Source organism: Furipterus horrens, unplaced genomic scaffold (genome assembly GCF_987537825.1).
Source record: "Furipterus horrens unplaced genomic scaffold, mFurHor1.1.pri manual_scaffold_3, whole genome shotgun sequence".
Taxonomy (NCBI): Eukaryota; Metazoa; Chordata; class Mammalia; order Chiroptera; family Furipteridae; genus Furipterus; species Furipterus horrens.
The window spans coordinates 39,984,701-40,012,161 of NW_028327173.1; the positions used below are offsets into that span (position 1 = coordinate 39,984,701).

At 44.5% G+C, this 27,461-nt stretch overlaps 1 protein-coding gene across 1 annotated transcript in view; it reads right to left on the minus strand.

Moving 5' to 3' along the window:
* Positions 1 to 27,461, minus strand: part of DAB1 (DAB adaptor protein 1) — a 284,836-nt gene that overhangs the window by 22,560 nt on the left and 234,815 nt on the right. Inside the window, exons 10-13 of the mRNA XM_090269538.1 lie at positions 11,180 to 11,230; positions 11,041 to 11,088; positions 6,421 to 6,483; positions 3,986 to 4,094 (exon numbers count right to left, since the gene is read on the minus strand). Coding sequence (XP_090125664.1) covers positions 3,986 to 4,094; positions 6,421 to 6,483; positions 11,041 to 11,088; positions 11,180 to 11,230 — 271 coding nt within the window. The remainder of the gene's footprint in view (positions 1 to 3,985; positions 4,095 to 6,420; positions 6,484 to 11,040; positions 11,089 to 11,179; positions 11,231 to 27,461) is intronic.

The following is a 27,461-nucleotide window of genomic DNA, read 5'->3' on the forward strand; positions in this document are numbered from 1 at the left end:
TTTGCCTGTGAGGGGCGGTTCCTACAGCCCAGGCTCCTCCCAGACCTCTGGCCACACAGCATGGTACATGCTTGATAGGATACCTTGGTGGCAGGGCCGTGGTAGCCCTGGACACAGGAAGCCACTTGGTGGCTGCACTGCAGCCACATAACAGCTTACTAACTGTTTACTCATTAATGTCCCACCATGGAGGGAGGAGGTGCCAAGGAGCATCTGTTAATGCCACGGAGTTCAGATCAATCATGAACCTCCTTGCTGTGAAGTTAAAGGAAACACCTGCATTACTGCCTTGCAGTTCGATTTTTAAAAAGTGTTGTAAATTGCGATTTATAACCAGATGCTGGTACCTGGGGATACACACGTCATTATTTGCAAAAAGAAAAAAAAATCAGACTAAAATGTAAGAAAAACACTGAAAATGAAGGGGCTCCCCCGGCATATACAGAACTTGCATGGTACCTCTTATCTGTGTTATTTCATTTAACTGACCGACTGACTGATTCATTCATTCATCCATTCATTCAGAAATATTCCTACTGGGTGCCAGTACTGTTTTAGTCTCTGGAGATGCAGTAAATAATAAAACAGTTTAAAAAAACGCTTGCACCCGCAGAGCTTACATTTGTAGAGGAACTTCAGATTCGTGTGGAAGGTTGGATGTAGCTACACGGAGTGCAGGGAGCAGAGCCAGGCTCCTGATGAACAGGTAGCAAACATCAGGGGGGTGCTTACTTATGAAGACGCTGCCAGGCATTGCTTTAGGTATTTCACCACGTGTATTAACTTGGGCGATCCTCAGATTAAGTATTTCACTATGTGTATTAACTTGGGCAATACTCAGAACAGCTCCATGAGCTGGAACCTTGTCCCCATTTTACAGATAAGTGTCCTGAGACCCAGAAGAGATTTAGTTGAGAATTACACAACCAGGCCCCCAGGCCAGTATCTCCAGGCACGGTCAGGAGGTCAAAGACCTACACATTATTATATGCATTAAAAAACAAACAAACAAAAAAACATTCCAAGAAGATAAAGGAAAATAAGACAGGTATGACAAGACATATTTTCTCCTACTTTAGAAATCAGAGTAATAATAGTAACAGTATTTTCCACATGAAGCATATACAGAATACCAGCATTCTTCAAGGCACTTAATTTTTTTTATTTAATCCTCATAATATTGTTGCAAGGTACAATTTATTTTCAATTCAGTTATAAAGATGAAGAGACTCTGGCTCTGACAGGTTAAGTAGTTTGCCCAGAAGTCTAAAGCTTATAAATAAATGGCTGAGCCAGGATTCAAACACAGTCTGTTGGCTGCAAAAGCCTCCCACGGCCTGCCCACTGTTCAGTATACCCCACTTCATTTCTCATCCACCTGTCAATGGCTCTACAATTAGGAATGGGTAGACAGGGATTCCATCGCTGCAGAGATTTTTAAGACCAGTTTAGGGGGAAAAAAGGGGCAGATAATTTAACACCAACTGAAACCAAGTTTTGTTCCTCATTGTATTTTAACTAGAGTGAGAAAACCAAATATGCTAATAAAAATTCATTTTAGACTTATGTTCTAAAACTTGGAAGCCTGGAAGTAACCTAACTACTTTTTTGCTGCTGTTGTTAGCAGCTGAATAAACCCAATCCAGACGTGCAGAAACGGCCATAGTTTGCAGCACGGCTGGTCAACCAACAAGATTCCAGTCTCGTGTGGCACCGGCAGGTCCTCGGGTGCTCTTCATCAAATGCTGGGGCTGGAAGACGTGAGCAATGGCATCCAGTCCCACCGCCTCCCTTAGAGGGAAGGGAACAGCCCCTCGGAGGGGCCCAGTCATTCCTCCTCTGCCTGGAGCACTCCTAATGCTGCTTCCGTTCTGGCTCTCGCCCTCGCCACGCCCAGTCTGCTCACATCTCATCCTTGCATGAGTCCCTCCTGATTACAGCCTCTCCTTACACCCGACCTTCCCCTGCTCTAGAGCCCCCATATCCTGCTCTGCATCTTCTTTTGGTCCATACCACTTATCATTTTCTAACATGTTACCTAAGTCATTTTTATATTGTTGTCTGTCTCCCTAATAGAAAGGAAGCCCTCTGCAGGCAGGGGTGTGTGTGTGCTGCAGTCACTGACACACCCCCGGCACCCAGAACAGAACCCGGAACATAGTCGGCACTCGGTGAGTATCTGTGGGATGCACAGGCCTGCAAATTAGTGAGTTTAGTGCCCAGAGTTCCCATCACCTGTCCCAGCGTATCTTCATGAATCAAATAATGAGGAGCAAGCATGGGAATTCTAAACACAAGGCTGATGGCACAGGAAGGTAGTGCATTTCTGATGGAAAGTGGTTATTTTTATTTAAAAAGACATACACGATCCCCAAGGAAATTTAAGAGCCCATGTTAGGTAAGGAAAATGATTCACCACCACTATCCCATTTTAAAGATGGATAAAAAAGGCAATTGGGAAACTTAGCAACTGAATAAATTTCAAGGCTACCAAACATCGTTGTTTCTAAAAGTTCATAATGATCCCTTAGCTCATGATGAATAAGTGAAACTATTCCAGAACAGGGTATAAATTTTTAATTCACTATGAGTAACAACAAGGTTTATATTTGGTGTCAAGAATTTGCTTCTAACACTATGTAATTAAAAGTAATGATTTATAGAAAAAAATGCAAGATTTGTATTCTAGAATATTTAAACTTGATTTACTCTTTATAAGAATAAAGTAGAAAAAGAAAGATGAAGGTACAAACTTCAAATATGTAGTTAAAGAAAGCAAAACAGTCCTTAAGTCTCCCCTGTATGTAAAAAGCAGAACTAATGCCATCTTTGGCTGTGCCGGGTGGTGTGGATTGGTGACATGGAGTGCCTGATGCCACAGAAACAAAATGCCTGAGATCCCACTGATTTGTAACTCACCTGCAGTGCCATTACTATATATTTTTACCCTGTTGTATGAGTAAAATATGCATTTTAAAGAATATTTGGAAGATAGACCAAATACTTTCTAAATCACCAACAGCCTCTCAATCCACTGTTAAGCAGTTTGCTCTGGTCCCTTACATTTCTTGTATGGGGCACCTCCCCCTCCTTGAATCCACAACCAAATGAGTCAGATCATGTCTCTCCATCAGATCGCAAGAGGTCTTTGGGGAACTGACTCACCAACCAACTCCCCATTTGCCACCTTTTCTCCTCTGGCTGAGATGGACTGGAAGGAATGGACTTGCACTGGTTTGCATGGCTGTGTGTGCACCAAGCTCCCTAAAGGCACACACCTGAGTGATCTGAAATCTTGAACACTCCAGGTGAAAGGCATCACTGAAGTCCAGTCTGCAGGATACCAGACTTTTGAAAACAGCACCCCCTAAACCCATGGCAGCTTCTCAATGTCACCTGGTTTGGCTCAGTGGATTGAGCGTCGGCCTGCGAGCTAAGTGTCGCTGGTTCGATCTTCCAGTCAGGGCACATCAGAGAAGGAAAACTCTGACTCCAAAAAACCTCCGCTGCCTTGCGGCATACCTCTTCAGGGGAAAGGCTAAGGGAGTAAACCCCGACAGAAAATCCGGAGCCGGAGTCCCTAAGGCGGTTTGACGTTGTAGTCAACACCGGCAACTCCTGCGGCGCACCTGAAGCCAAGCTGTATTGACTCCGTCTTTCCCTTGGACCCTTCAGCTGCGAAGAGAGGGGGGGTCTGCTGCATGGGCAACAGCAGACCCTCCATATCACCCTGCCCAGGCTCTGTAGCTTCAGCTTCACTGGAGAGGACACTCCAGCGTCATCGCAAGATGTCGATTCAACACGGGAGGAGACAGATACCGTGTCACTCCCGAGTCGGACTGCACAACCATTCTCGGCGGTGCAGATAGACTCTTAAGAAGCTACACCATCGTCTCTCGAGACGGACGGCTGCCGCCGCCGACGACGACGACGGTCCAGTCAGCCCTTTCTCCAAAGGAAGCGGAGTAGGTGGAAGCGGGCTTACCTGAGGGTACAGCAGCAGTGCCAAAAGGTACGGAGCCAAACATGTCTGCACTTGTCGGAAGTGTCTGAGATGAAGACGGGATAAAGGCATCACCTGGAGTTGCAGGAGTCTGTCGGACAGAGAGAGGAGGGGGGTGCATGAGGCTCCTGGGAGACCTGGCTCAGCAACAGTCAAGGACGGGAGGCCGCAGGTGCAGGAACTGTGTGTGTAGGCGGGGAGGGGTGTAGGTAGGCAGTGGGGGAATGCTGCAGAAGCAAGCCATGGCCCAGGGCACTCAGGTGGTGTGCAAACCATGAGCTTGCTACATAGATGATCTGGAAAGTGGGCAAAATGATACCTTCTTCTAGAGCTGCTGTGAGGATTAAATGAGATCATGCATTTACATCACTGAGTACCATGCTGAGGCCTATAGTAGGTGCTCAGCAAACAAAGGCCAGTATCATGACTATTTAGTTTGAGTCCCTACCTCTTATAGGTGTTTCCAGGCCTTCAAATTTTTCCATAATATCTGGCTTTCCTCCTTTACACATGGTCAATTCAAACTGCTATACACTCACCCACTCAGGACCTATTGTGTGCCCAGCTCAGGGCTTGTCACTCAAAACATGGTCAATAAGTAGCTGTTGATTAAAATAGCCAATCAGGTTTAGCAACTGGAGCAGAAATCCTTATATCCCAGTGCCTCCCAGAATTTTGCCTGAATCTTCACTTCAAGAAGAAGTAAATATTTTCAAGATGATTTAAAAAAAATGCCTGACCTGTAAATTCAATAGTGCCTGGGTCGTGCTGGAATTCCAGAGAGGTCAGCTGCAGGCACCCCTGAGTAAGGTGAGGGGTACTGAATTAAAAACATCAGTGTGCAGTGTCTTTTTAAAGGTCCTTACCTATTGAGAGAGCCCCTTTGCCTACAGAGTTTGTCTATTTGATGACATAATATTCTTATTTTTTTCCCCTTGGGATAGATTGGGGCAAGTAATTAATCCTGAAACCATGGCAATTAGAAGAGGCCATTTTTAGACTAGCAGCTTGTAGGGAGAATGGCATTGTTCTGAGGATAATTAAATACCCATTTGGACTGCACTTGGGGGTTCAGGGCCAGAAACACAGCCATGAGATGCTGCATTAAGCACTTTAAAACACAACCAACATCATTCTCCTCTCCACAATGTGACCTTGGGTGAGTCCCATGCCCTCTCTGGGATTCAGTTTACTCAACTGTAAAGTGAAGGGAAAAGGTTGTCAGACCTCTTCAGGCCTTTCGAGTGTCCTTTCCATGGTTCCGAGATTCCCAGTGCCCAGGTCACAGCTGCTCTGCCCGGAGATGGAGGAGGGAATGAGATGTGCTGGAGCTGTCCAGCTTCCCTGGAGACAGGAGCTGCTGTTCCCTCCTTCACAGCTGCTCTGGACATCAGGTGTTAGGCACAGAACAGCTGTGCCTACATTCCCTGGCGGCAGCTGTGGGCAGCAGGGTCTCGTGCCATCTGTCTTCAGTGGTGAGGTTACAGCCTTTTCTCTGTGAGGTACATCTCGCCAATGAACCATAGCACCATTCCTGGGCCTGCACAACTGCGCAGTGCCCAGGGGAGCTGCCCTTCCCAGCAGCTTCAGCTGCTGCAGCTGTGGCTGAATGCTCTCCACCTACCTCCAGGGAGTGGGTACGTGGGTATGGAACTGGGGGATTGGGGTGGAGCTGAAGGGGCCATCCTGGCTCTGTTGTTTTCAGTGGTTACAGGGTGGCCTTTGAGTGCATTCAGTTCTATTCGGTTTTGGTTTTAATACCTATTTTTCTTCTTTTCTTTTCAAAGGAGGGCTTCCTGCAATCTCTGTCTCCCTGCAAGCAATGACTGAGATATACTGGTTGCACCTGGAGCTGGGAATACAAGGCTTTGGGAGAAGCTCAGGAAAGCTAGCAGGCAGGTTAAAAGAGGGGAGGAAAGAAGAGGGAGAGAGGAAGGAAGGTAAGAAGGAAAGGGCAGAAGGGGGTGGAGAAGATACTTCCTTTATTGGGCAGACCACCTGGCAGTGTAGGCTCTGGCTTGGTGCCGTCAAATGCCTCAGCATGCTTGTTGTCCTGCTGAGTTTCTTGCCCACATTCCCAGCTAGACCACGTGCTCCTTGCAGACAGCGACCACCTCCCATGCGTGCCTCTCTCCACTGCCCAGCGTAATAGCAAGTACCCAGGGGATCTGTAATTGCTAATGCATGATCTTATTCATTTCTCAAAACAGAAGCCTGTGTCATAATTCCTTTTAAAAATTAGTCAAGGAAATTGAAATTGAGATTACTAGTTATTTTGCCCAAATCACACAGCTTGAAGGAGTCAGAGGTGAAATCCAATGGCAGGCCTCTTTGACCCAAAACCCGTAGTTTTGCCACTATGAGACTGAAGAAGGGGAGGGAAGGGAAGCCTGGCTCAGAGGGCAGTGCATACTTACAGGGGGAGAGGTTATATCAGGAGGGGTGGACATGTCCCCAAAAAGTTCTAATTGGGTCACAGCCTGCAAAGACATAAAAGATAATGATGTAACCACAAGGAGTATTGATGCTGCTGGGCACTGCTTGAAAAACAGCAACCTATGAGGACAAGTATCCTCTTTTTCAAAACAGCTGTATAAACAATAAGCCCAGTTGGTCATTACTAGACCTCATGATCCTAAAGCAACCTCTGGGATGTGGCCAGAATCAGTTTTTGCTTCCATGGGTCTGGCTGTTTATCCAGGCTCAGTCCAGGAGATTCAGGCTTGGCCACCTCCCACAAACAACACTAATGCCACTTCACACGTATTTACCATCAATGCCAGCACTGCCTCTGTGTTCCAGGAGATACAAGGCAAGAAGGAGGTCCCATCGCTGGGTTTTCCTGAGTGCATCCACACATACAGAATGCCTTTCACATACTAAGTATAGTAAGACATGACTTCATGGCCACTTCTTCATACATGCTCCTAATAACAATGAGCCTGAGAGGTAGGCATCATTGTCCCCATTCTTACAGGTGAATAAATTGAGCCACATAGAGGGGACCTCAAGGTCATGCAAGCTACGACTTGAATTTTCTGCACACAGAGTGTTCAGTCATATGAAGTCCCTGAAAGAGTCTGTCTCGAGAATAAAAAATGTAGTTGGAGGAAAAGAAAATATATTTAATACTAGGAAGGGCATCAAAAACAGCCCAGCATAGACACTATTAATCACTCCTAGGAACTCCATCGCTGCAGACATCATATCGTCTATATTCTCCATCCATCATACGGGAGTGTCTGAGCAACGTCAGCTGTAGCCATAGAAGCAACCCTTTAAGATATACTTAGAAATGAATCTGCATACTCTTCCACCTTCAGAGACTGTAGGCAGTCTCTGGCCAGGATTCCAATGGCCTGAATTGAAGTATATAATCATATGCTTTGTGCAAACCTGTCCACTGAGGAAAAAGCACTCTCTGCTCCTCTTTGGATTTTGAGTGATAGTTTTTCATTGGGGGAACCTAAAAATACCACTCAGTAGAAAGAACAGAGAGAGTCTGCCTACCTACCACGCAGGACCCCTGCATTTGAATTCTGAATCTCTACAATTCATAACGAAGAATGTTCTCTCCTGCTGACAACTGAGTGAGCTCTGGCAGCTGGACAACGTCCCCCACCTGGGACACCACTTCCAATCTCTGCCACTCCTCAGAGCTTTAGTACCTTCAGCTGGGCAATGGAGATGGTAATACCTCCTTTGCAGATTTATTGACAATATTAATAGCAGGACTTTCTTTGAAGTTTGGCTTAGCATGGTTTAAAAGGTACAAAAGGCTCTTTTGGCTGAAAGAAGCTTAGCCTGGCTAACTGACTTTCAATTCTTCCCTTTAAGCTTTCAGATGGAATAATGGTGCCTGGTGTAAAGCAGGGTGCTATACATACTAATTTCCTTCCAGCTACGCAATACTTTTTCTGTATACACTGAACAAGTGGTAGGTGCTGGGAACATAACAACGAAAAATGCCAAGTTCCTGCCAGCAGGGAGCTTATAGTCTGGTAAGGGTAACCTAAAGAGATAATGTCAATATAATGTGGCAGGAATGGCAACAGAGGTCTCTTTGGTTGCTGTAGGAGCACCTAGAACAGACCCAGCCAGCTTTTGGCAAAGCTTAGTGAGAGTTTTCTCAAAGAAATAGCTCCGACCTGAACCCTGAAGAACTGGGGCGATTAGCCAGGCAACCAGGAAGAGGAGTGGCAGATGGAAATACATGAGCAAAATGGATAGAGCCTGGAACTGCCTGAGCAGGTGGACGTGTACACAGTTTGGTGTAACCAGTGCGAGGGTGGAGAGGGGAGCAGGAGAGGAGGGGAGGCCAGCGAAGTGGACAGAGGCCAGGTCGTAATGAGACTTGGTGCATTTCATGGTCTTCCCTGCCAGCTCTTTACTAACTTGATTCTCTCTCAGAGGATATCAGTCCGCAGTTATGAGATGGTAATGCAATGACCAGCACGCAGGGTGCTCTCCCAAATCTGGCAGGACCCTAAATACCTCCCGTTTTTGTTAGCTTGCTTACAATAGTTTACATTACTTGGTGAAACTATGCCAATCCTTTAGACTCTCTCCCAAATTCATATAAGTAATAACTCTACTTAACTCAAACGAAGCTTCTGGGCTTTCTCGCAATTGGAACTCAATACTTTTAAAATGGTCCACAACTATTTTCAGTGGTGGGAAAATATTAAAATGAAGTTAATAACTAAGTTACAGAACATACATTTCAAATGTGTTGAATTTGTGGCACACTTTTACTAACATCATAAATATAATTTACTGGCTAATTTTATCCTTAACCACAACTTTTAAAATAGCCTTCATTCTTGAGATATAGACTTTCCTTCTGCCTGATGATTTTCACAAGGATTAAACAAGAAAAACATGCAGAGGCATAAAATATAGATTGTTATTTCATTCCACTGGACTTGCTGTTTAAATAGAACCTTGAGTTAAATTAAATTTTAGAGAAAAAAATGAATTCTTAGGCCATACACTTAAAAATAATTCTAATAACCATATGTGATTGAGAATCTGGAACAATGTCAATTTTAACAACTTCCCTCCCCATGTTAGCCCTAGGCCTTTTATTTGTACCTAATAAGCCATGTTCCATCAAATAAGATTGTCATAATTAATCATTTAAGTGTCTGAAGAGAATAAAACTAACCATCCACATTTACAAACCACTTTAGAGTTTACAATACCCTTTGCAATACATTGTCATCCTGTTGGACGCTCGCTGAGTCCCATGATGCAGCAGCACAGGTGCCTCACGACCTATCTTTTGCAGATGAGCTAGCAGAGACGAAGAGGCTAAGGGAGTTGCCTCTGACCAGTTAGCCAAAAGAAGCTGGACTTGACCCGCAGACCGAGCAGTATCTCATTTGCCTATCATTTTACAAAGCCTTGGTTACCCTCCCTACATGGTGGAAGTCCAACTCTGCCCTATCCTCCAGCCAGAAGTCACATTCCTGAAAGGCCTGCCATGATTTACATCTACCTTTCCATTACTAGCGCTTCAGATGTTCTCAGGAAAAGAGATGTGGCTGGTGATGGCAGATTCTGCCCCTTCTTTAGGCCTGGGCATTTTCTAGGGGCAGCAGAGTGACACTGGAAGCTTCCAGGGATGCTGGGAGGGATGCTGTTCATGGGCGGGGGCCCTCATTATCTCCATCAGGTCTGTCCCTCCCAGCCATTCTTGAATACCAATGAACAATGTTTTCAGAAGAATATCTGAAGTGTTATATTGTACAGCTGCTGTTTCAGGGTGAGTCTCTGGGTCCTCTATTCAACTAGGCTTCTAGGCCCCTCCTACAGAGAAATTCTGAAGGTGCCACCGATGAAGGCTGAGATGTTCTTGGCTCACCCCCAAATCACATTCCCACAGACCCACTACCTATGTTTTGGCATCAGGAGCTTCTTCATTTAGGAAAAGTATGGAGCCCCTACTGTACATCAGCTACTGTGATGAAAGCCGGGGATAGAGGGAAGAATCAGGCGCATTCCTGTACCTACTCGTGTGAGCTGGCTATCTGATGGAAAGACAGGCCTATAGACATAATCAGGGTGGTGCCATGGAGCAGAGAAGCATGAGGGTTATAAAAGAAAGGGCCATCTCAGGGCCTTTGCACATGCTTTGCCTCCTACCCAGAACACTTATTCCTCCCCCCATCGCCTTTCTACCCATCTTTCAGGACACAAATTAGAGGACTCCCCACTCCACCCTTGCCCTGGAAATGTTCCCTAACTTAGTTTGTATCCCATCGCACTACCCAGAACAGCTCATGTGATACTTTTATTTCAGTGGTTCTCAACCTTGGATGCACACTGAAATCACCAGGGGGAACAGACTGATGCCTAGTCCGAAGAACAGCCTCGTACCTCAAACTTTAAAAGCTCTCCTGATGATTCTAATTTGTAGCCAAGGTTAAAAACCCCTCGAAGGCTCCCAAACACCCCATACTCAGGTGTGATCATATTCATGGGCCTATATATCAGCCAATCTGTATAAATATTGCTTGTAAACCAGTACATCTATTCCAGAGCATGCTGACTGAGTAGCAGTCTCTCCTGTCTTTTATCCTCAGTGGTACACTGAGCACATTCTGTTTCTGTGTCTGAATCCCCATGAGACTGTTACACTGCAGTGCACCTCTCCAGGCCACCTTACCTTATTCTACTCTTCCCCACCCTACCCTGCCCTACTTTATCCCATCCTCTTCCATGCAGTGTTGCACTATGCTACATTATGAGTTTCTTCCTCTCCACTACAGCTCCAGCCATTTATCAGAATGCCTGGGACATGTTAGAAGCTCAAAAAATATTTCTCAAATGAAATGAAGGAGTGTCACTTCCTCTCCAACACACTCTCTTTCACACACACACACACACACACACACACACACACACACACACTGTTACTATGTGACTGAATGGCAGGAGTCCCCAGGAGGCTTTCTGTGAACACCAAAACAGAGCAGAGCATGCATGAGAGTGACCAGAACAACCCTCACTTAACAACAGCCTGGAGGCCTTACCTTTGTTGCCTCCAAAATCTCATCAAAGTCCATGGGCAGGTTTCTGTTCTGTAACCACAAGGCACGACTTATGAGCATGGAATGAATGATGGAGCAATGACACAAAGCAGTTCACCAGATAGGGCCCTCTCGTTCTTACCGGGGTGGCCGCGGCAAACCGTTCTTCGAAATCCTCAATCGGGTGGCCATTCTGAAAGTGGAAGGGGTGATGAGTGAGGATGAAGTGAATGACACACAATGGCATGGGTTAATGACTTTATGGTGATGGTATCTATGGTTTATGCTCCCATGGTCTCAGTGGTGGGAGCTGTCGCCAGCATACTATGAAAATCCTGGAATGTGTTCAGAACATAAGCAGGTGATCACATCTGGGCCTGATCAGGAAATATAGCAATGGTAAGTTTGTAGGTGTAAAGTTCTTCTTCCTGAAATTACAGACATTACCTGGCCAGTCTCAACAGTGGCAACAGATAGCATAATATTTACCCCTGAGATTTTTAAAAGAAAAAAAAACTACATTATCTGCTTTAGCCAAACTTAAATCTTTAACCTGTTAACTGTGACTTTGTGCACGCTGTCTCCTCTGTGTGAAATGCTCTTCCCCTCATTCCTGCATTTCTCAAACCTAGTTGAAAGGCCACCTCTTCCTTGAAGCCTTCCTTGATCTTGTGAGTTAAAATTCTTCCTCTGAGAATAACAGCACATCGTCTGTGCCTGTCCCACGGTGAGCTTTCTGAAGCAGGAACCATGCTGCGTTTACTTGTGAAGCTCCAGGAGCTAACAGAGGATCTGACGCATTGCAGTGCCCCTAAACCTATGAATGAATGCATGCTTTCAAAGCAGCTGGCTGTTGACCAGATCTAATTGTTTTCATTTTTTCTTTTGTTGTTGCTAATCATTGTTTTGAGTTTCACTAGACTATTTCAAAATATTGCCGTCTCAGCATCTATTTTGTGTGGCTAAGAGGCCTGCAGCGGCCATGAACTGACACTAAGCCCTCCAGTGAGGCAGGCCCTAGGTAACAGCTTGCAGTCCTGATGTGACTCTTGAGGGTAAGTGGTCTCCCCCACTCCCTAGGGCCTTCCTTCCCTTTATCACCCCCTAGGTAAGACCCCTTGGAGTCTTACCAAACCCTGATTTCTTTTGTTTCGTTTGAGTTGCCCAATCCAGGCTTAGCCCAGGAACTCCAGACACTTCACCCGTGGGCCCTAATAAAGGCACATGCCTTCGGTCCTGTCACTCTTTCCTTCACTCTGCCTTGACCTCCCTACGTGGCCCCTCCTCTAGGATGTGTATAATAAACTTCTTTATTCCACCTCTCCTGTGGTCTTTGTTGAACTGTGGCCCACCATCTGATGTGCCCAGGCTCAACTTAATAAATGTTAATTTAACAAAGTCACAATGATAATATTTACTATATATAATATATAATACCTATCTGTATAGATATATGACTATGTTTTGGTCTATATTACGAGCTAATTATTCTTTGGATGATTTCCAAGCAGTACAACAGTAATGCAAATCTGACAATGTTGACATTAAAATGAGTTATTATGCGTAAGCAGAAATAATTGTATCATTTCCTAAGTTTTAGGAGAGTGCAATAGAGGAGTGGAGAAACTGTCACTCAATAACCTCATAATGCTCATGTGTCAGAAATCACTTTTGCCCTGTCTGTAGCAAACATGACTTGATGTCACTCATCCCCAGACAGAAGGACACAAAGCAGAGCCGGAGAACCAATGTGACACCATGGCAGGGCCTTCAGGCCACCCACCAGCGAAGCCTGTCCTCACCCACCTGCTTCCACCAGGCACTGGCTCACCAAGAGTTATTTGTGACAAGGAAGAGAGGACGAACCACCATATCAGATAGGCACATACATTATTATTATTATTATTTGGCCAGAGGTAGGGAGAGGTGAGGAGACAATATTAGTTTAAGTGATCCTGTAATCTATGGAGTGGCCTGAAAGGTTAAGGGTACGTCGCTACATCCTTTATAAATTCGCACACTTCTAGGGATTTATGGCACAGTCCCTATCAACTAGCTCTGGGTCATAACTTTTAATAAAAACATTTTTTAGTGTCCAAAATCTCATTACATCTGTCCAATATAAAAAAGCAAATGGCTTCAGAGCATGATGGATGAATTAAATAAATTTGAAAAACAGCCTGTGGTAGAGTCTCATAAAACCCCCCACCACATAATGAAAACGCGCGAGGATAACCAGTGTTGGTGTGAGCCTGTCATTTTCCTGGTGACAGAAGAGGTGGCCTTTGGTGAGGGGTGGAGCTGGGGTGGGATAAGGTGATTTCACAAATCCAGATGGAGCTTGATCTGGGCTTGGGAGCAAATGCATCTCCTTGGGGTCACACAGACATAGATCGAGTCATGGCTGTGCCATGTGCTGGCCATGTGACCTTGGACAAGTCAATTAGCCTCAGTTTTCTCATTTTTAAAGTGTGGATGATAATGATGACATCATTGAGAGGATTAACTGAGACGTGGGTGCAAAGTCTTGTTTGGTGTTTGGCACATAGTAGGTGTTTGGCACATAGTAGGTGCTCGTTAAATAGTAGCTATTATTGACATCCTTTCATCCTGTTTCTTTTGGTTCATTTTTGCAATGCAGACACACAAGTTTTTAATGATAGAAAACTATTATTATGTAACATTGGAAAAAAAGAGGAAGAAGAAACAAAAATTTGCCAGAAGCCCCTCTTTAGAAATCACCCCTACCTGAGAGCACAGGCCAGACTCTGTGTCAAAGGATCCCCAACACTTCTTGGCCTTAGTTCTGAACCCCTTTATCTTTCTTGACCCCTTCTTCTCCCTCCCATTTCAATTTTGGAGTCACTCTGGCCTGATCTTCCTCCTCCCATCCATGTCTTTTGCTGTGGTTCCCTTTCTGGGTTGACCCTGGCTCGGTCATTCTCAGCGCTCTTTCTTCCTGTGCAGGGCAAGCCTTCAGTAACACCCGGGGCAGCACATCCAGCCAGGGCGGAGATCCCTCCAGCTTTTCCCCTTTCTCCCCACTGATTCTCATGGGCAGGGCCCAGAATCCATTCCCTAGTTTCCCCACAATCCCAGATCTTGCTTTACCTACTATTACTACTAGAGTTTTAGTTAATTAATCCCCCAAGACTTTCTTTTTCTTACTGATATATTTTCCATACATATGTACTCTTCTTTAAAAAAAAATCAACGTGACATCAAATTTCACTTGCAACTTAAATTTTCAAGGAGGATTTAAAGGAAAAGCATCTCTTGTCTTGTTTCAACACAGTTCTAGCCTGAGTCATCATTAAGACATTAAATAAAGCTTCCACAGAGAGTTTTATCTTCCCATAATCTCTTTTTGGGACATTGTCCCATAACTGAGTAGGGTAACTATTAAGGCCAAAGCCATGTTATTCTTGCAGCAAGAGTGACAGTGGCTAAGGTGGGACTTGGGATGAATAAAAAAGATGAAAACTTACTCATGACTGCCAAATCAGAAACGGCAGTGGTTCTCACCCCTGACTGCACAGTGTAGCCCTCTGGGGGAGCTATTACAAAACCACTGATGCCTGAGCCCCACCATCAGAGATTTGGGATCTGTTAGTCTCGGGTGGGGCCCTGGCATCAGTAGGATTTAAATCTCCCCAGGTAATTCTAATGTGCTGCCAGATTTGCTAATCACTGTGTGGGGGAATGAACTCTCTGCAGGAATAATTAGTGAAAATCCTACTGAGAAAACTGAAGGCATCTTGATTGATTTTGTAATTGATTAATTTCTTCAACAAACATTCGCTGGGCACTTTCCACATGCTGTGTCCTGGCTTGGCACCAAAGCTGCAAAGATGACTCATACATGGCCCCTGCTCTCCTGAAGCTGAGAGGGAGCCAGGATGTATAATCATTCTAGCTTGGGGGTGGGATAGATAGGAGGGGAACAAGGAGAACACAGGGCTTCTAGATCTCAACTCAGAACTCAGGCCAATGTTGCAAAAGAATGAATTCAATTATCCATTTAGAAAGCTCAGGAGAAATGGATTAAATTAAGTGATCTGTAACTGCCCCACAGTGGGTACTATTAAGGCACCTAGTGATCCCAGGCATTTGAATTCATGTGCATTTCCTTGGTGAATGATGTAACCAGACACATGCTAATGAAGACTAATTCCCTCTGGGTTATCTGGGGGTGCACACTCTCTATCACCTTTAGCCAAGAGTAAACCACCACTTTCCTACTTATTGGCAGAGAGAGACACGAAAAACTGTTTTGTAATTGAAGAACCAAGGGGGGTGGAGAGGAGGAGTTGAGACTGGGGAGCAGAAACTATGATGTTAACAAATGATCTCCCCCAAGAGCAGAACTGTCGAATAGGACTTTCTGTAATGACACCAAGTCCTATATCTGCACTGTCCAATACGGTAGCCAGTAGCTGCATAATGGCTATTGTATGGCTAGTGTGATTGATGAACTAATTTTTTAGTTTTATTTAGTTATAATTAAATTCAATTTAAATAGCTACATGTGGCTAGTGGCCACTGTATTGAATAAGTGAGCTTTAGATAATATATATAATTAAAAACCCTTCCAGTTGACTGGGTGCTTTCTAAGTACTAGACCTATTTCTTCCTTGTATAGTCTCTTTTATTCTTTTAGAGAACATCCTATCTTTGCATTGATTGGGACGGTTCTATGGGGAGGACTGAATTATTGCTATGTCTAGACAGGACCGTGAAATCAAATTCAGTTTGCCAAAACAGCAGCTTTGTTCTGGATGCACAAGTTGTTTTTTTTTTTTTTTTTTCATTGTCTAGGTTAAGTCAGAGCTAGATATTTATGGGGCTTCTGACAGGAGTTAAGATTCATGTTTCAAGTGGAACTCCACGAAGTCTCATCATCATTCCAACACAACCTTCCTGGCCTGCTGAGACATGGGCTTGATGGTTCTGATGGACGCAAAGCCTTGATCCCAGAGAGGACTTGGTGCTGCTTTGATTAAAAAGTTACCTTTAATACTCAAAGTTGGGACTCATTTTAGTAGCCAGTGGCCCTCCTTCCCCCAGCTGCCATTTCAGGAGGGTCTCAAAGGTTGTCCAGAAGGTTAGAGGGTGGAGGGAAATGCTTAGATCTTACAATGAAAGTTATATCTTCCTCTTGAATTGCACAAAAGTATCGTCGTCGGCAGCCGTCCGTCTCGAGAGACGATGGTGTAGCTTCTTAAGAGTCTATCTGCACCGCCGAGAATGGCTGTGCAGTCCGACTCGGGAGTGACACGGTATCTGTCTCCTCCCGTGTTGAATCGACATCTTGCGATGACGTTGAAGCTACAGAGCCTGGGCAGGGTAATATGGAGGGTCTGCTGTTGCCCATGCAGTAGACCCCCCCTCTCTTCGCAGCTGAAGGGTCCAAGGGAAAGACGGAGTCAATACAGCTTGGCTTCAGGTGCGCCGCAGGAGTTGCCAGTGTTGACTACAACGTCAAACCGCCTTAGGGACTCCGGCTCCGGATTTTCTGTCGGGGTTTACTCCCTTAGCCTTTCCCCTGAAGAGGTATTCCGCAAGGCAGCGGAGGTTTTTTGGAGTCAGAGTTTTCCTTCTCTGATGTACCCTGACTGGAAGATCGAACCAGCGACACTTAGCTCGCAGGCCGACGCTCAATCCACTGAGCTAAACCAGCCAGGGCGTGCACAAAAGTATAATATCTCCACAAATCCCTGGGCAGTACAATATTTACAACTGACTTCCTAAAAGTTAAGCTGGTCCTTGAGACTGCCTTTCTTAAAATGAAAGGGGAAGTCAAGATGGGGGCTGGTAGTGAGAGAAACTTGTTGGCACATTATTCAGGTGTTTGGAGAAAAGCAGACCCCTTGGACAGAGGTCTGGGCTCTAGGCTGACCTGAACACGTCAACATGAATGCACAGAGAACAGCTGTGGCTAAGGAATCTGACTCTGGATTTTGAGTTTTCCAACTTTAATATCAAGAAAATGAATTTGCTTGCATTTGAGAGCAACAGATACTTTAAAGTGAGAAATTTGATGTTTTGGGGAGATGCAGGGCAGGGGCGTGGGGAGATCTCAGGAACAGCGGCCATGAGGTCAAACTGCTGCTTCATTATTGGCATTTCCTTGGGCAAATCCCTTCCTCATTCTGAGCCTCAGTTTTCCTCCTCTGCAAAAATAGGAATATAATGCTGACAATGTGGGCTTGCTAAGAGGAAGCAGTGAGAGGACTGATGCACATGAAAAGAATGAGCTCTGCCACTGGCAGAGTAAAATCTCAATGATGTCAATTCTCTTTCCAAAACTGCAGAAAAGAACATGGGGTAGGGAAGGAAAGGGACAGAGACGAGGAGGAAGGAAGAAAAGAGGGAGACAGAGAGAAGGAAGAACTTGGGAGGGAGGGAGGAAGGTAGGCATTTTATAGCCATGTAATTCCTTGCTGGGTAGGTGAGGGTAGGCAGGTTTCAGGCCATTGCAAAAGCTTAAGAAACACTGTTCTGGGAAGGGATGAGTTCCTCTGGAGGAGAAGCTGATGGTGCAACGTGGTCCATGCAGAGCAGACGCTGGGTCCAAATAATTCCTGCTCCTACATATTTCCCCCACATTTAACACAGGTAAGCCTGGACTGTTCTGGGAGTCAGCCCATTATTCCACCAACCCCATGCCCTTCTCTCCTCTGCTCTTCTTTTCCATCCCTTTCACCCATTTCAAAACTCAGATGGCAATTCCATGCTTTCACACCCAGATTTTCTAAAACACATCCATTATTTTCCTGAAGATACATATAAGGAAGGGGTTGGTGGCACAGTGCAGGCAGTTGCTGATTGTACAGTAAGACACTAATAGCTGAGTAAGTTTGATCTCAGGACAGTGACACAGGGAAGGAGATGACTGTTATGCCTAAAAAATGATAATACCCATGTTTGGGGTGATGGCTATCATAAGACTGTGATAACTAGTCACTCATTCACACCACATGGTATTGAGTAACTCTGCTAAGGCACAGTCCTTGCCCTTGTATCACATGAGGGAGGTGGAGAAGAAAACAGACAATCATCCTAAGTGGTGTGGAGGTCATTCACACAAAGCCTTTAGTATGCAGTGCCTGGTTCAGAGTAACAAAGTGATTCGTGTCAGTGATCAGTGTTACTATTGTCTTCATTATCAGACACATGGTACTCAATCCAATCTTGAGACGTCAGGGAAGCTAGAAGCAATGAACAGTCTGAGATGGTGGCAGCACCGGTATCGGGGATTTGACAGTGGTGTGGCCATGAGGATCATGGACAGTGATCACAAAGAGACAGATGATGATGTAGCTATTCCTATGGTGAGAGCCAAAATGGGGCCAGTGATGGGAATTAAGGAGAAACTCTGAAAACACCATCCTACCATTGAGCTGCTGCTTCTCTCTCTTCATGCTTTTACACACATAGAAGCTTTCCAGGCTCTAGATCCCGGTTCCAACCCATGACCTCATCCCAAAGATCTGCCATTTGACAAGGAAGTGAGGGCAGGGTGTGAGACATCTGTCCATAGAACAGACAGACCTGTACAAGTATAAACATACAAAGAAAACTAGAAGCCAAGGGGAAATGATTTCGCAACACTTGTGATTATTTGTTTTTAGATACATCTTCCTTTATCCCTTCTCCTTTAAAAAACCTATTATTCTAGTTCCACATAAGCAAAAATGCAAGGCTACTTCAAAAACTCCTAACAAGATTTGGCATCAGTTCAGTACTTTGAAAAGGGGGTGAATTAGAATCAGAGTCATGTGAAATTGGCTCCCATCAGCAGGATGACAGGAGCTCAGCACACTCTCAGGGACGAGGGCAGGGAGCTTCTCAGAGAGTCACGTCTCTCTTTTCTGGAGTGTGTCTCTTAGGCTGCTCCTGCGGTCCAGATGGCCGCCAAATGGTAACAAGAAATATTGGATGGAGTGAAAATCATGTGAGAGAAGCAGAGGCTCAGGATGAGCACGGAGCAAATCAGAGGAAACCACAAATGCAGAGATGTCACAGCAAAGGAAAAAATAGTCAGGAGGGCTTTGCCTGCTGCTCTGACAACCGTTCCATGCAAAATGTTTTCCCTGTTCTTCTCTGGAGGAATGCAGATTTTGCATGCTTAGGCATTCATTTCCTTATCCACTTCTCCATTCCCGGATTCGGTTCTCAAGGCAGTCAATGAACAATTAACAGACTTCTCCTGAATGCCCACTATGAGCAAGGAAATACTTTGAGGACTGAGGTGTTGTCCTTTCCCTGAGTTGTAGCAGTTAAGTTAGGAAAACTGGAAGGTACCCATGCAGGTCAGAGCATGGAGGGTGTCACACCATGGGTACCACACTGAGCATTCTCACAGAGCATGTACCATTCTCACTCTGCAATGCCATTCACAGGACTGAAGCCAACTCCACTGCAAACAACCCAACCAAGGATTCTGTTTCTATGTAAATGGAATTTGACTTAGTTTACCCATCTCTTGAATTTTTCTTTGTTGTAAAATTAGGGAAATATCCATCTCACAAGACTATGTTTAGATTACCCCAGATACGATTTAAGGTAATAGCATAAGTAGCATGGTGTCTGATGCACAGCAAGACCTCCATTAGTGTTTGCTTATTTGGGTCAAATATTCAGTCAACAATTCAATGGAGTATCCTTTGGAAATATATTATGATTTTGCAGCACCTATTTGATGGCATTTTGAATGGCTTTCAAATTGCAGAGTGATAGAATTAGAATAGACTGTAGAGAGCTCTAACCCAACTCAACCCTACCTTTTTTCCAGATGAAGAAATTGAGACCTCCAACTTTTTCAAAATCATGATAATTTTAGTGGAAGGACTGGGATAAAACTCTAAGTTCCTAGATCCTAGTCTCGTTCCTTTCTACCTGACCACAGTTCTCCTCAGAGCTGTATAGACGAAGAGGAGACAGCAGGTCAGAACAGAGAAGCCTGGCTCACATTTTACAAGGAAAGCTCAGCTTGCTCATGTGTAGAACAGTGAGGTAAATGCCTTCTTCCTAGAGCTCTGAAGGTCAAGTGAGATACTGCTCACCAATAAGCTAGGCTTGGAAGGCAGCCTACAGGTTGGAAGTCAGAGGAAATCTGGAAGAGGATTATCTTCAACTGTCTCCGAATGACTGTCCAACCTACAAATAGTTTGCAATTTTGGGTCATAATCACATATGCTCTCTTAAGAGGTCTCTATTTCTTCCTCTGTCGGGCCTCAGTATAAGCTATTCCTTTTAACTGGCTGCTCTTCCCATCCTCACTCCTCAGCAGAACTGTAACACATCCATGGACACTTGAGTCTAGTCACCTCTTCTAAGCCTTCCTCCAACGCCCTCAGGATGAACTAGATGATCCTCCTCTAGGCACCACACATGTCCAGTCATAATGGTTGATTACCCTCTCTTTTCTCTACAACAGAAATGACTTTGTAGAGATTCTAAGTCCCTTGTATATAAAACTGTATCTTCTTTATCTTTGTATTCCTGGTATCTAGATAGCCCAGTGGCTAGCACACAGAAGGGAATTATATTCAACTGACAAATTAAAACAAAAAACAACAACAACAAAAAAAATCCAGAATGAATGGATGGATAAACTTGCTTATATAAGAGACTAGAAAACTGAACAGAAAAAAATTTGGTGATAATATGACTTACTAAGTGGAGGGAATGGTGGTCCATATGGTGTTGTCAAATTCTCAGCACGTATGTGTGTGCATGCATGTGTGCACGCATACACACACACACACACACACACACATTCACAGAGACTTGGCATGTGCTATTATAAACTCCTGAAAAGATGTCATATTCACTTCGTCATTTACCTAATGAGGCTTTGTAATGAAAGTAATGGCCCTGGTTCCAACTTCAGAGAAAAAAGTTATCCCAGAAAAAAGTTATAAGAAAAGGGACATGCTATTTATTCTTTATTTTCATCTGAATGCAAGTCATTCCCATTACTGAGACTCATCAGTGGTTCAAGGGTGGCAGTCAATCTGTGACATTCCTTGCTACTTGAATTCTAGCCAATATCTAGCCCTCGTTTGGTTGCTAACAACTGGTGAAGCAATTGTATCCCATACCATTTAGCCTCTCAAGTTTAGCATGTCCAAAGAATATTTGATCTCCCCAAACCCATTCTTTCCTTGTCTTCTGATTCTGTAATGGTCACCAGCTCATATCTAGATGCTCAAGCCCCCAAATTAAGATACCCTTAATCCTTCTGTCCCCCATACACTGACACCCAATCATTCATTAAATGGCGATTCTATCTCTACACATATCCTAACCCTGTCTTCCTCTCTCCATCTGCTCTGGAGCATTCCCTCTTGCTTAGATTGCTAATTCTATTCTTGTCCCCTTAAGTTTGTCTTCCATAGAGTGATCAGAGTAATATATATATATATATATATATATATATATATATATATATATATATATATATATATATATATATATATATATATTTTTTTTTTTTTTTAAGCAGATTAGATTCATTCCCCTGCTTAAAACACTGAATTGTCTTTCATTACACTTGAAATGAAACCCAAACTCCTTACTGCTGCCTATAAGAGTCCCTGCTTGGCTACTGCCTCTGTGTCTGAACTCATCTTCCAACAGTCTCCCCTTTCCCACCATGCTCTGGCCCACACTGGTCTTCTCTCTGCTCCTCATGGACAACCAGAACATTCCTGCCTCAAGGCCTTTGCCTTTGTCATTCCAAGTTCCTGTACCACTCTTTGTCTGACTGGTTTCTTCTCATAATTCAGGTCTCCTCTGACAAGTTATGTAAAGGTGGTAGCAGCCCCCAGCTCTTGTCACATTACTCTGGTTGGTTTTGTGGCCAGCACTTATGCTCTGTTTACTTTGTTGGCAGCCCTCTCCCATGCAATGTGAGCTGGACAAAAGATGGGACCTGGTCTGACTTGGATGGCACCAGTGGCTAGCACAGTGCTTGACACACAGTGGACCCTAGACAGTATTTGTGGAATGGATGAAAGGATGGATGTTTGAACAGAGCAATGTGTAAGTGACCAGACACTGATTCTAGAAAGTACCTTCCACTATTGCAGAAAAGATAACATTGAAACAAAAGAGACACTTTGTGCATACCAATCTAGGGACCAGGGAACTCCAATTTTGTCACTTTGATGCTTATTTTCTTGCTTGTTTTCTCGCGGTGGACAAACTATCTTTGAAGATCATGTAGCTAGAGCAAGAGGATGGTGTATTCATGAGATCTTACAAAGATTCCACAAACAGAGGTCTCTTTACCCACATGATTGCTATGCCTCATCTACGAAAGACTTTTGATTTCAAGTAGTCAGTATCTCCTTGGTTAGGTCACAAGTGGTTGAAATCATTCTTTTTGGTGTTGGTATATCCATAAAGCCCCCAAATGTACCCGCTACTGTTAATCCTACTCCCTTCCACATCCTGGCATCCCATCATTCATTAAGAAATGGTGATTCTATTTCTAGAATGTATCCCAAACAGCCCATTCTGGTCTGAAGAGGAAGAACTGGGTTAAATAATAATATCAAAATTCTTACAGGGAACTTCCTCTGTATGTACCAGACACTATTCTAAAGTACTTTTATGTATTAACTCATGTAATTATCACAACAAAAGTAGGTGCTGTTACTGTAATCCTTGTTTTCAGAGGAGGAAACTCAGGCACAGAAGGGTTGATTCACTTGCCCCAGGTCACACAGGTGGTAAATGGTAGAGCTAGCATTTTCACCACGGTGGTGTAGCTTTGGAGCACATGCTTTGAACCATTACGGCATGGTAAGAACAAAGGGTGACCTGCATTTCAAGACTAGGGTGAGAGGTGAAGATTCTGGAAGGAACAGCCATGGTGGGCAGGTTAGGAGCCTGCCTTGCCACAGCCCACCCAAATCCTCACGGGAGGGCCAGGGCCAGATATCACTGCAAGTGTCATCCCTCCAGTGATGATGGGGTAAGGGGGACTAGAACGTCCACGGTGACAAAAACAACAGTGAAGTAGCCTATGAGACAAGGCTATGAGATTAAAAAATATAGAAAAAGGTGGAAAAAACACAGAGTATTGAGCTGACAGCCAGCCACAGCAGGAAAAAGGAATACTGGAGATCAGGATAGCTGCTACCCCGCTGGAGGGAAACAGGAGGACATGCCGGCAGGACTCTAGACGGATGGGGAAATGGGGGTGGGGTGCAAAAGGGAAGAAGTGCTGCAGAAGGCGAGAGTGGCCCTGGCTGGTTGGCTCAGTTGGTTGAGCAACATCCTGTACCCCAAATGGTTACTGATTTGATTCCCAGTCAGGGCACATCCCTAGGTTACAGGTTTGATCCCTGGTCAGGCATGTACATGGCGGCAGCCAATCAATCCTCTCTCTCACACTGATGTTTCTCTTTCTCTCTTTCTCTCCCTTCCCCTAGCTCTAAAACCAATAAACATATCCTCGGGTGAGGATTTAAAAAAGAAAAACAGTGGAAGTTACCTTAACATGAGCCATTCTTTATGCATCTCACTCTCAATTTTCTCATCCATAAAATGGAAAAATAATACTTGTCATGTTAACGAAACTAGATGAACTTAGCCAAGCATTAGAATCCATTGGGGGAGCTTTATAAATCTCCCTTTCTGTATAAAGATTCGAAAGTCTTATAAAAGCAGATTTATTGGAGTGGTCCCCAAGGAGTTGTGTTTTTAAAAGTGTCACAAATAACTGTTAAGTGACTCAGTTTTGGAGAATCACTGAACTAGATACAGTTTGCCAAGCTGCATCTCTGGCCCACAATACGTGCTCAACAAATTTTCATTTCTTGTCTTCTTTCTAAGTCATTGCAAAAACAAGGTTTAATGTGCTTTGGGGTGGGACTGTCACCAATATATATTTTCTCATTCTCCACAGTCATTCATTTATCTTTCTCCTTTTTTACAACTAGTTTGTTCATTATTCTTCTGCAACCACTAATAATGGCAGTTAGGGAGAAAAGAAAGAGCCTCAACATGGTGATTTATCCAGAAAAGCGGAATTACTGTACCAAGAGAGAAGAGTGTCAGCATCAATGGATATTTATGGGGAAACTGCATATTATAGCTCTGCTCATTAGAGATGCTGTAGTTAAGGTTCTGTGAATGTTAATGATCTGTATTGGAGGAATAATGATAGACTTACAGCAGCAGCAGTTAACAGATACCTCTGAATCACATTTTCTTACCATGCAACAGATCTCCAAGTAGCCTGATTTATGCCCACTGAAGGAGCAAGCATGCATCAGTGCACCTGTCATTGCTTCAGCACAGGCAGCACCATGGGCAATGAGTTTTAAGAACAAGATGGATAGATGCTTCCTTCCTTCTGTTTGAAATCTCACTGTGTTCAGTCTAGAGACAGCTTGGCCAGCAGGAAGAGCATTCACTAGCTTTGGGTAGGATGGCCCTATATCCTGGTTTATTTAAGACAGGTCTTCTTCATGTCTAGTGTCCTGTCATAATTGTTAACAGGGAACCCCCTCCCCTTTCACTTTCAAAAGTGACTCAGTTTGGGTGATAAACTAGATCAACCTAGTTTAGGGTCAGAAATAGCTGGATTAAACTCTTAGTGATGCCTCTTCTGACTGTGCTAAGTGATTTAACTTCTCTGATCTTCAATATCCTTTACAGTAGAGAAGAGACCTGCACTGTGGTTGTATGGGAGTCCTGAAGTAGTGAATTAGGTGCCTATCATAGTCTCTTGCTTGGGTGCTCCACATTTGGTAGTTACAGTTGTGTGTTATCCCTGTCCCATAGTATGGCACTCTCCTGCGGGTCCAGCCCCACCTTAGGCTCTTGAGTTAAATTTGAACTTGCTGACATTATTGCTTGGGCACTCCAGCCCCTTACTCTGTACACCAATTTTCTTCCTTCCAGTAGACTAAAAGCACACTAGTGGCTGGGCCAGGCCTTACAGTCTTAGTCATCTTCATATATCTTAAAGCACTTGGCACAGTCCTTTGGCCATGTAATAGCTCAAAAATAATTATGGCTAACATTCATTGAGTGCTGCTCTAAAGGTTTTGTATGTAATACCTTATCCAGGTTCTCAAAAGAACTCTGTGAGTTAGGTATCATAGTCATTATCCTCACTTTACAAGTGAACACCCCCCAGGCACAGAGAAGTTTAAATAACCCATCCAAGGTTACACAGCTGGTAAATGAGGGAGAAAAATTTCAAGCCCAAGTAGTTTGGCTACAAGGTTCACACTTTTAACTTCGATACCACATTGTCCACCAAGCATTGAGTATTTAATCTGTGCCAAACACAATAGAAGACATATCTGCTGTTTAATCCTCACAAGACGCAGGGAAGTAGCTCTCCTTGTGTCGTTAATTGGTCATGAGGAATAATCCAGAAGATAAAGCACCTTCACTTACAGAATCACACAGCTGAGAAGGGTTAAGCTCCAACTAGTTGCACACTGCATGCTCTTCCTGCCATTTTACTGCCTCCCGTCTGGGTTCACGAATTTGGTTCTAGAATCACAATGCCTCTGATGGGAGGAAGGCCTCATCTGACCTCCTCACTTCTCTCACCTATGGAACTAACTAGTGGGTTCCTTTGACAGTGGTTTTCATGCTACCCTCTGGGGATCTCTTCCCTTCCAGAAACTTCTCTGTCCTTCAGAGTGGGTGAGTGGGTGGGGGCTTCCTAGTGTGTAGGCTTCGACCCAGCTCCAATCACATCTCTTCCTTCCTCTGTTTATACAGAAGGCTACTGGGCATGCTTCATTTGAATAAAGGTTCCTGGGCTTTTTATAAAATGTTTTAAGACCATTCGTCTAGGAGACCACTGGTAGCTATGTTAGCAGAGGAATGGAGCGATCGTGAATTTATTCTGACATGATTTTTGCCAACACATAAAGCAGCAAACAGGAGAACAGGCAGCTGCTTATGCAAACACCAATCCGCTCCACATTTGCATTTGTGGAAAACAAGTTTCAGGAGTGATTTAACAGTGAGCCATCTACAATTCTGTTTGATTCCATTCGTGACAGCTCAGTTTTTCAACCTTGGAAGAAAGAGCCAGATATCATTTCAAGTGATAACATGACACCACCCAAAGGAGATCGTGGACTGAGAACAGAGAGGAAGATGAAAGGGATCACAACTGTCTTTGGCAAGAACCTGACGATAGCGGATGGAAGAGCTGATGCACAGACCCGCTCAGAAGTTGGAGGTGTAACACAGCAGGTGTGTAAATGGCAGAGCTGTAGGAGAGCAGACAGGACGGTCAGTCCACATCGCCTAGTATCTGACCTACCAAAGCTCGCCACCCTGGAGGTAGCTTAGACCTCATGCTGGTCTCATCCCTCCACATCAGCGGGATCTTTCCAGATGTACCCTGGTCATCCACTCAATTTTACCTCTCTTTCTCTCTCTCAATTTCCCTCCACAAAGCCTCACCCAGTCGTGAACCACAGTGCTCCTCACTTGTCTACCCCTTGACATCTTTGCCCTCAGACCCAGTCTCGCCATCTCCCTGCTTGGGGGTGTATGACAGGGACTGAACCCTGTAGACCACATTGCCCAGGCTCCCTTGCCAACACACTTCTACTTCGGCTCAGTCAATAGGAGGCAGTGATTGGAAACTGGATGGTGGAAGGGAGAGGTGGCGAATTTCCTCCCAGGTTTCTTTTGACAGTATTCTGGCAGTGGTTGAGTCTCCTCTGTGCTTTTCGTTTCTGCCAGACCGCCCATGTCTCCATGGTCCAGGCCCTTCTGGAAAGCCCCCTCTGTGGCCCCAGTACCTGTCAGTAACAGGATACTGGCAGTTCCAGCTCCTGGGCTCTGCAAATGACACCTCTTTCTTTTTCCTTCTCATACCCTAGGGATGGTAGCAACTTCTGATTATTACTAATTATGGTGGCCCCAGCATCTCCTGTTTGGCTTTTCGGCTCTTCTAACACCTTTGTAACTAGTTCCCCACATTAAATTCCCTGTATTACACTGGCGTGGACTCTATTTTCCCGACTTTATCCTGAGGGATACACATAGATAACTCCATTAGCTTCCTAATGGTCTCCCCACCTGTCCAGTCACCTGCCACAGGCCGAGAGAGTGATGTTGAGAAATGCAACTCTAATAGCGTCACTCCACCTGCAAGCATGAGTGGCTTCCTAACAAATTACAGCTTCTGAGCACCACCAGCCAGGCCCTTTGCTCACTGGGGCTGGCTTCCCTTGGTATCGCTGTCTTCTGCTCCCATGAAGTCACCCTGTGGTCCTGCCTCCCCAGACTTCTCATCAGTCCTTGGGATATTTCAGTGCCTTTAAACATTCAGTTACCTCTTCCTGAATGGTGTCCCACCCTTTCTTCAGTGACAAACTCCCATCATTTTTTAAGACTCTATTCCAATTCCAGCCCCTGGG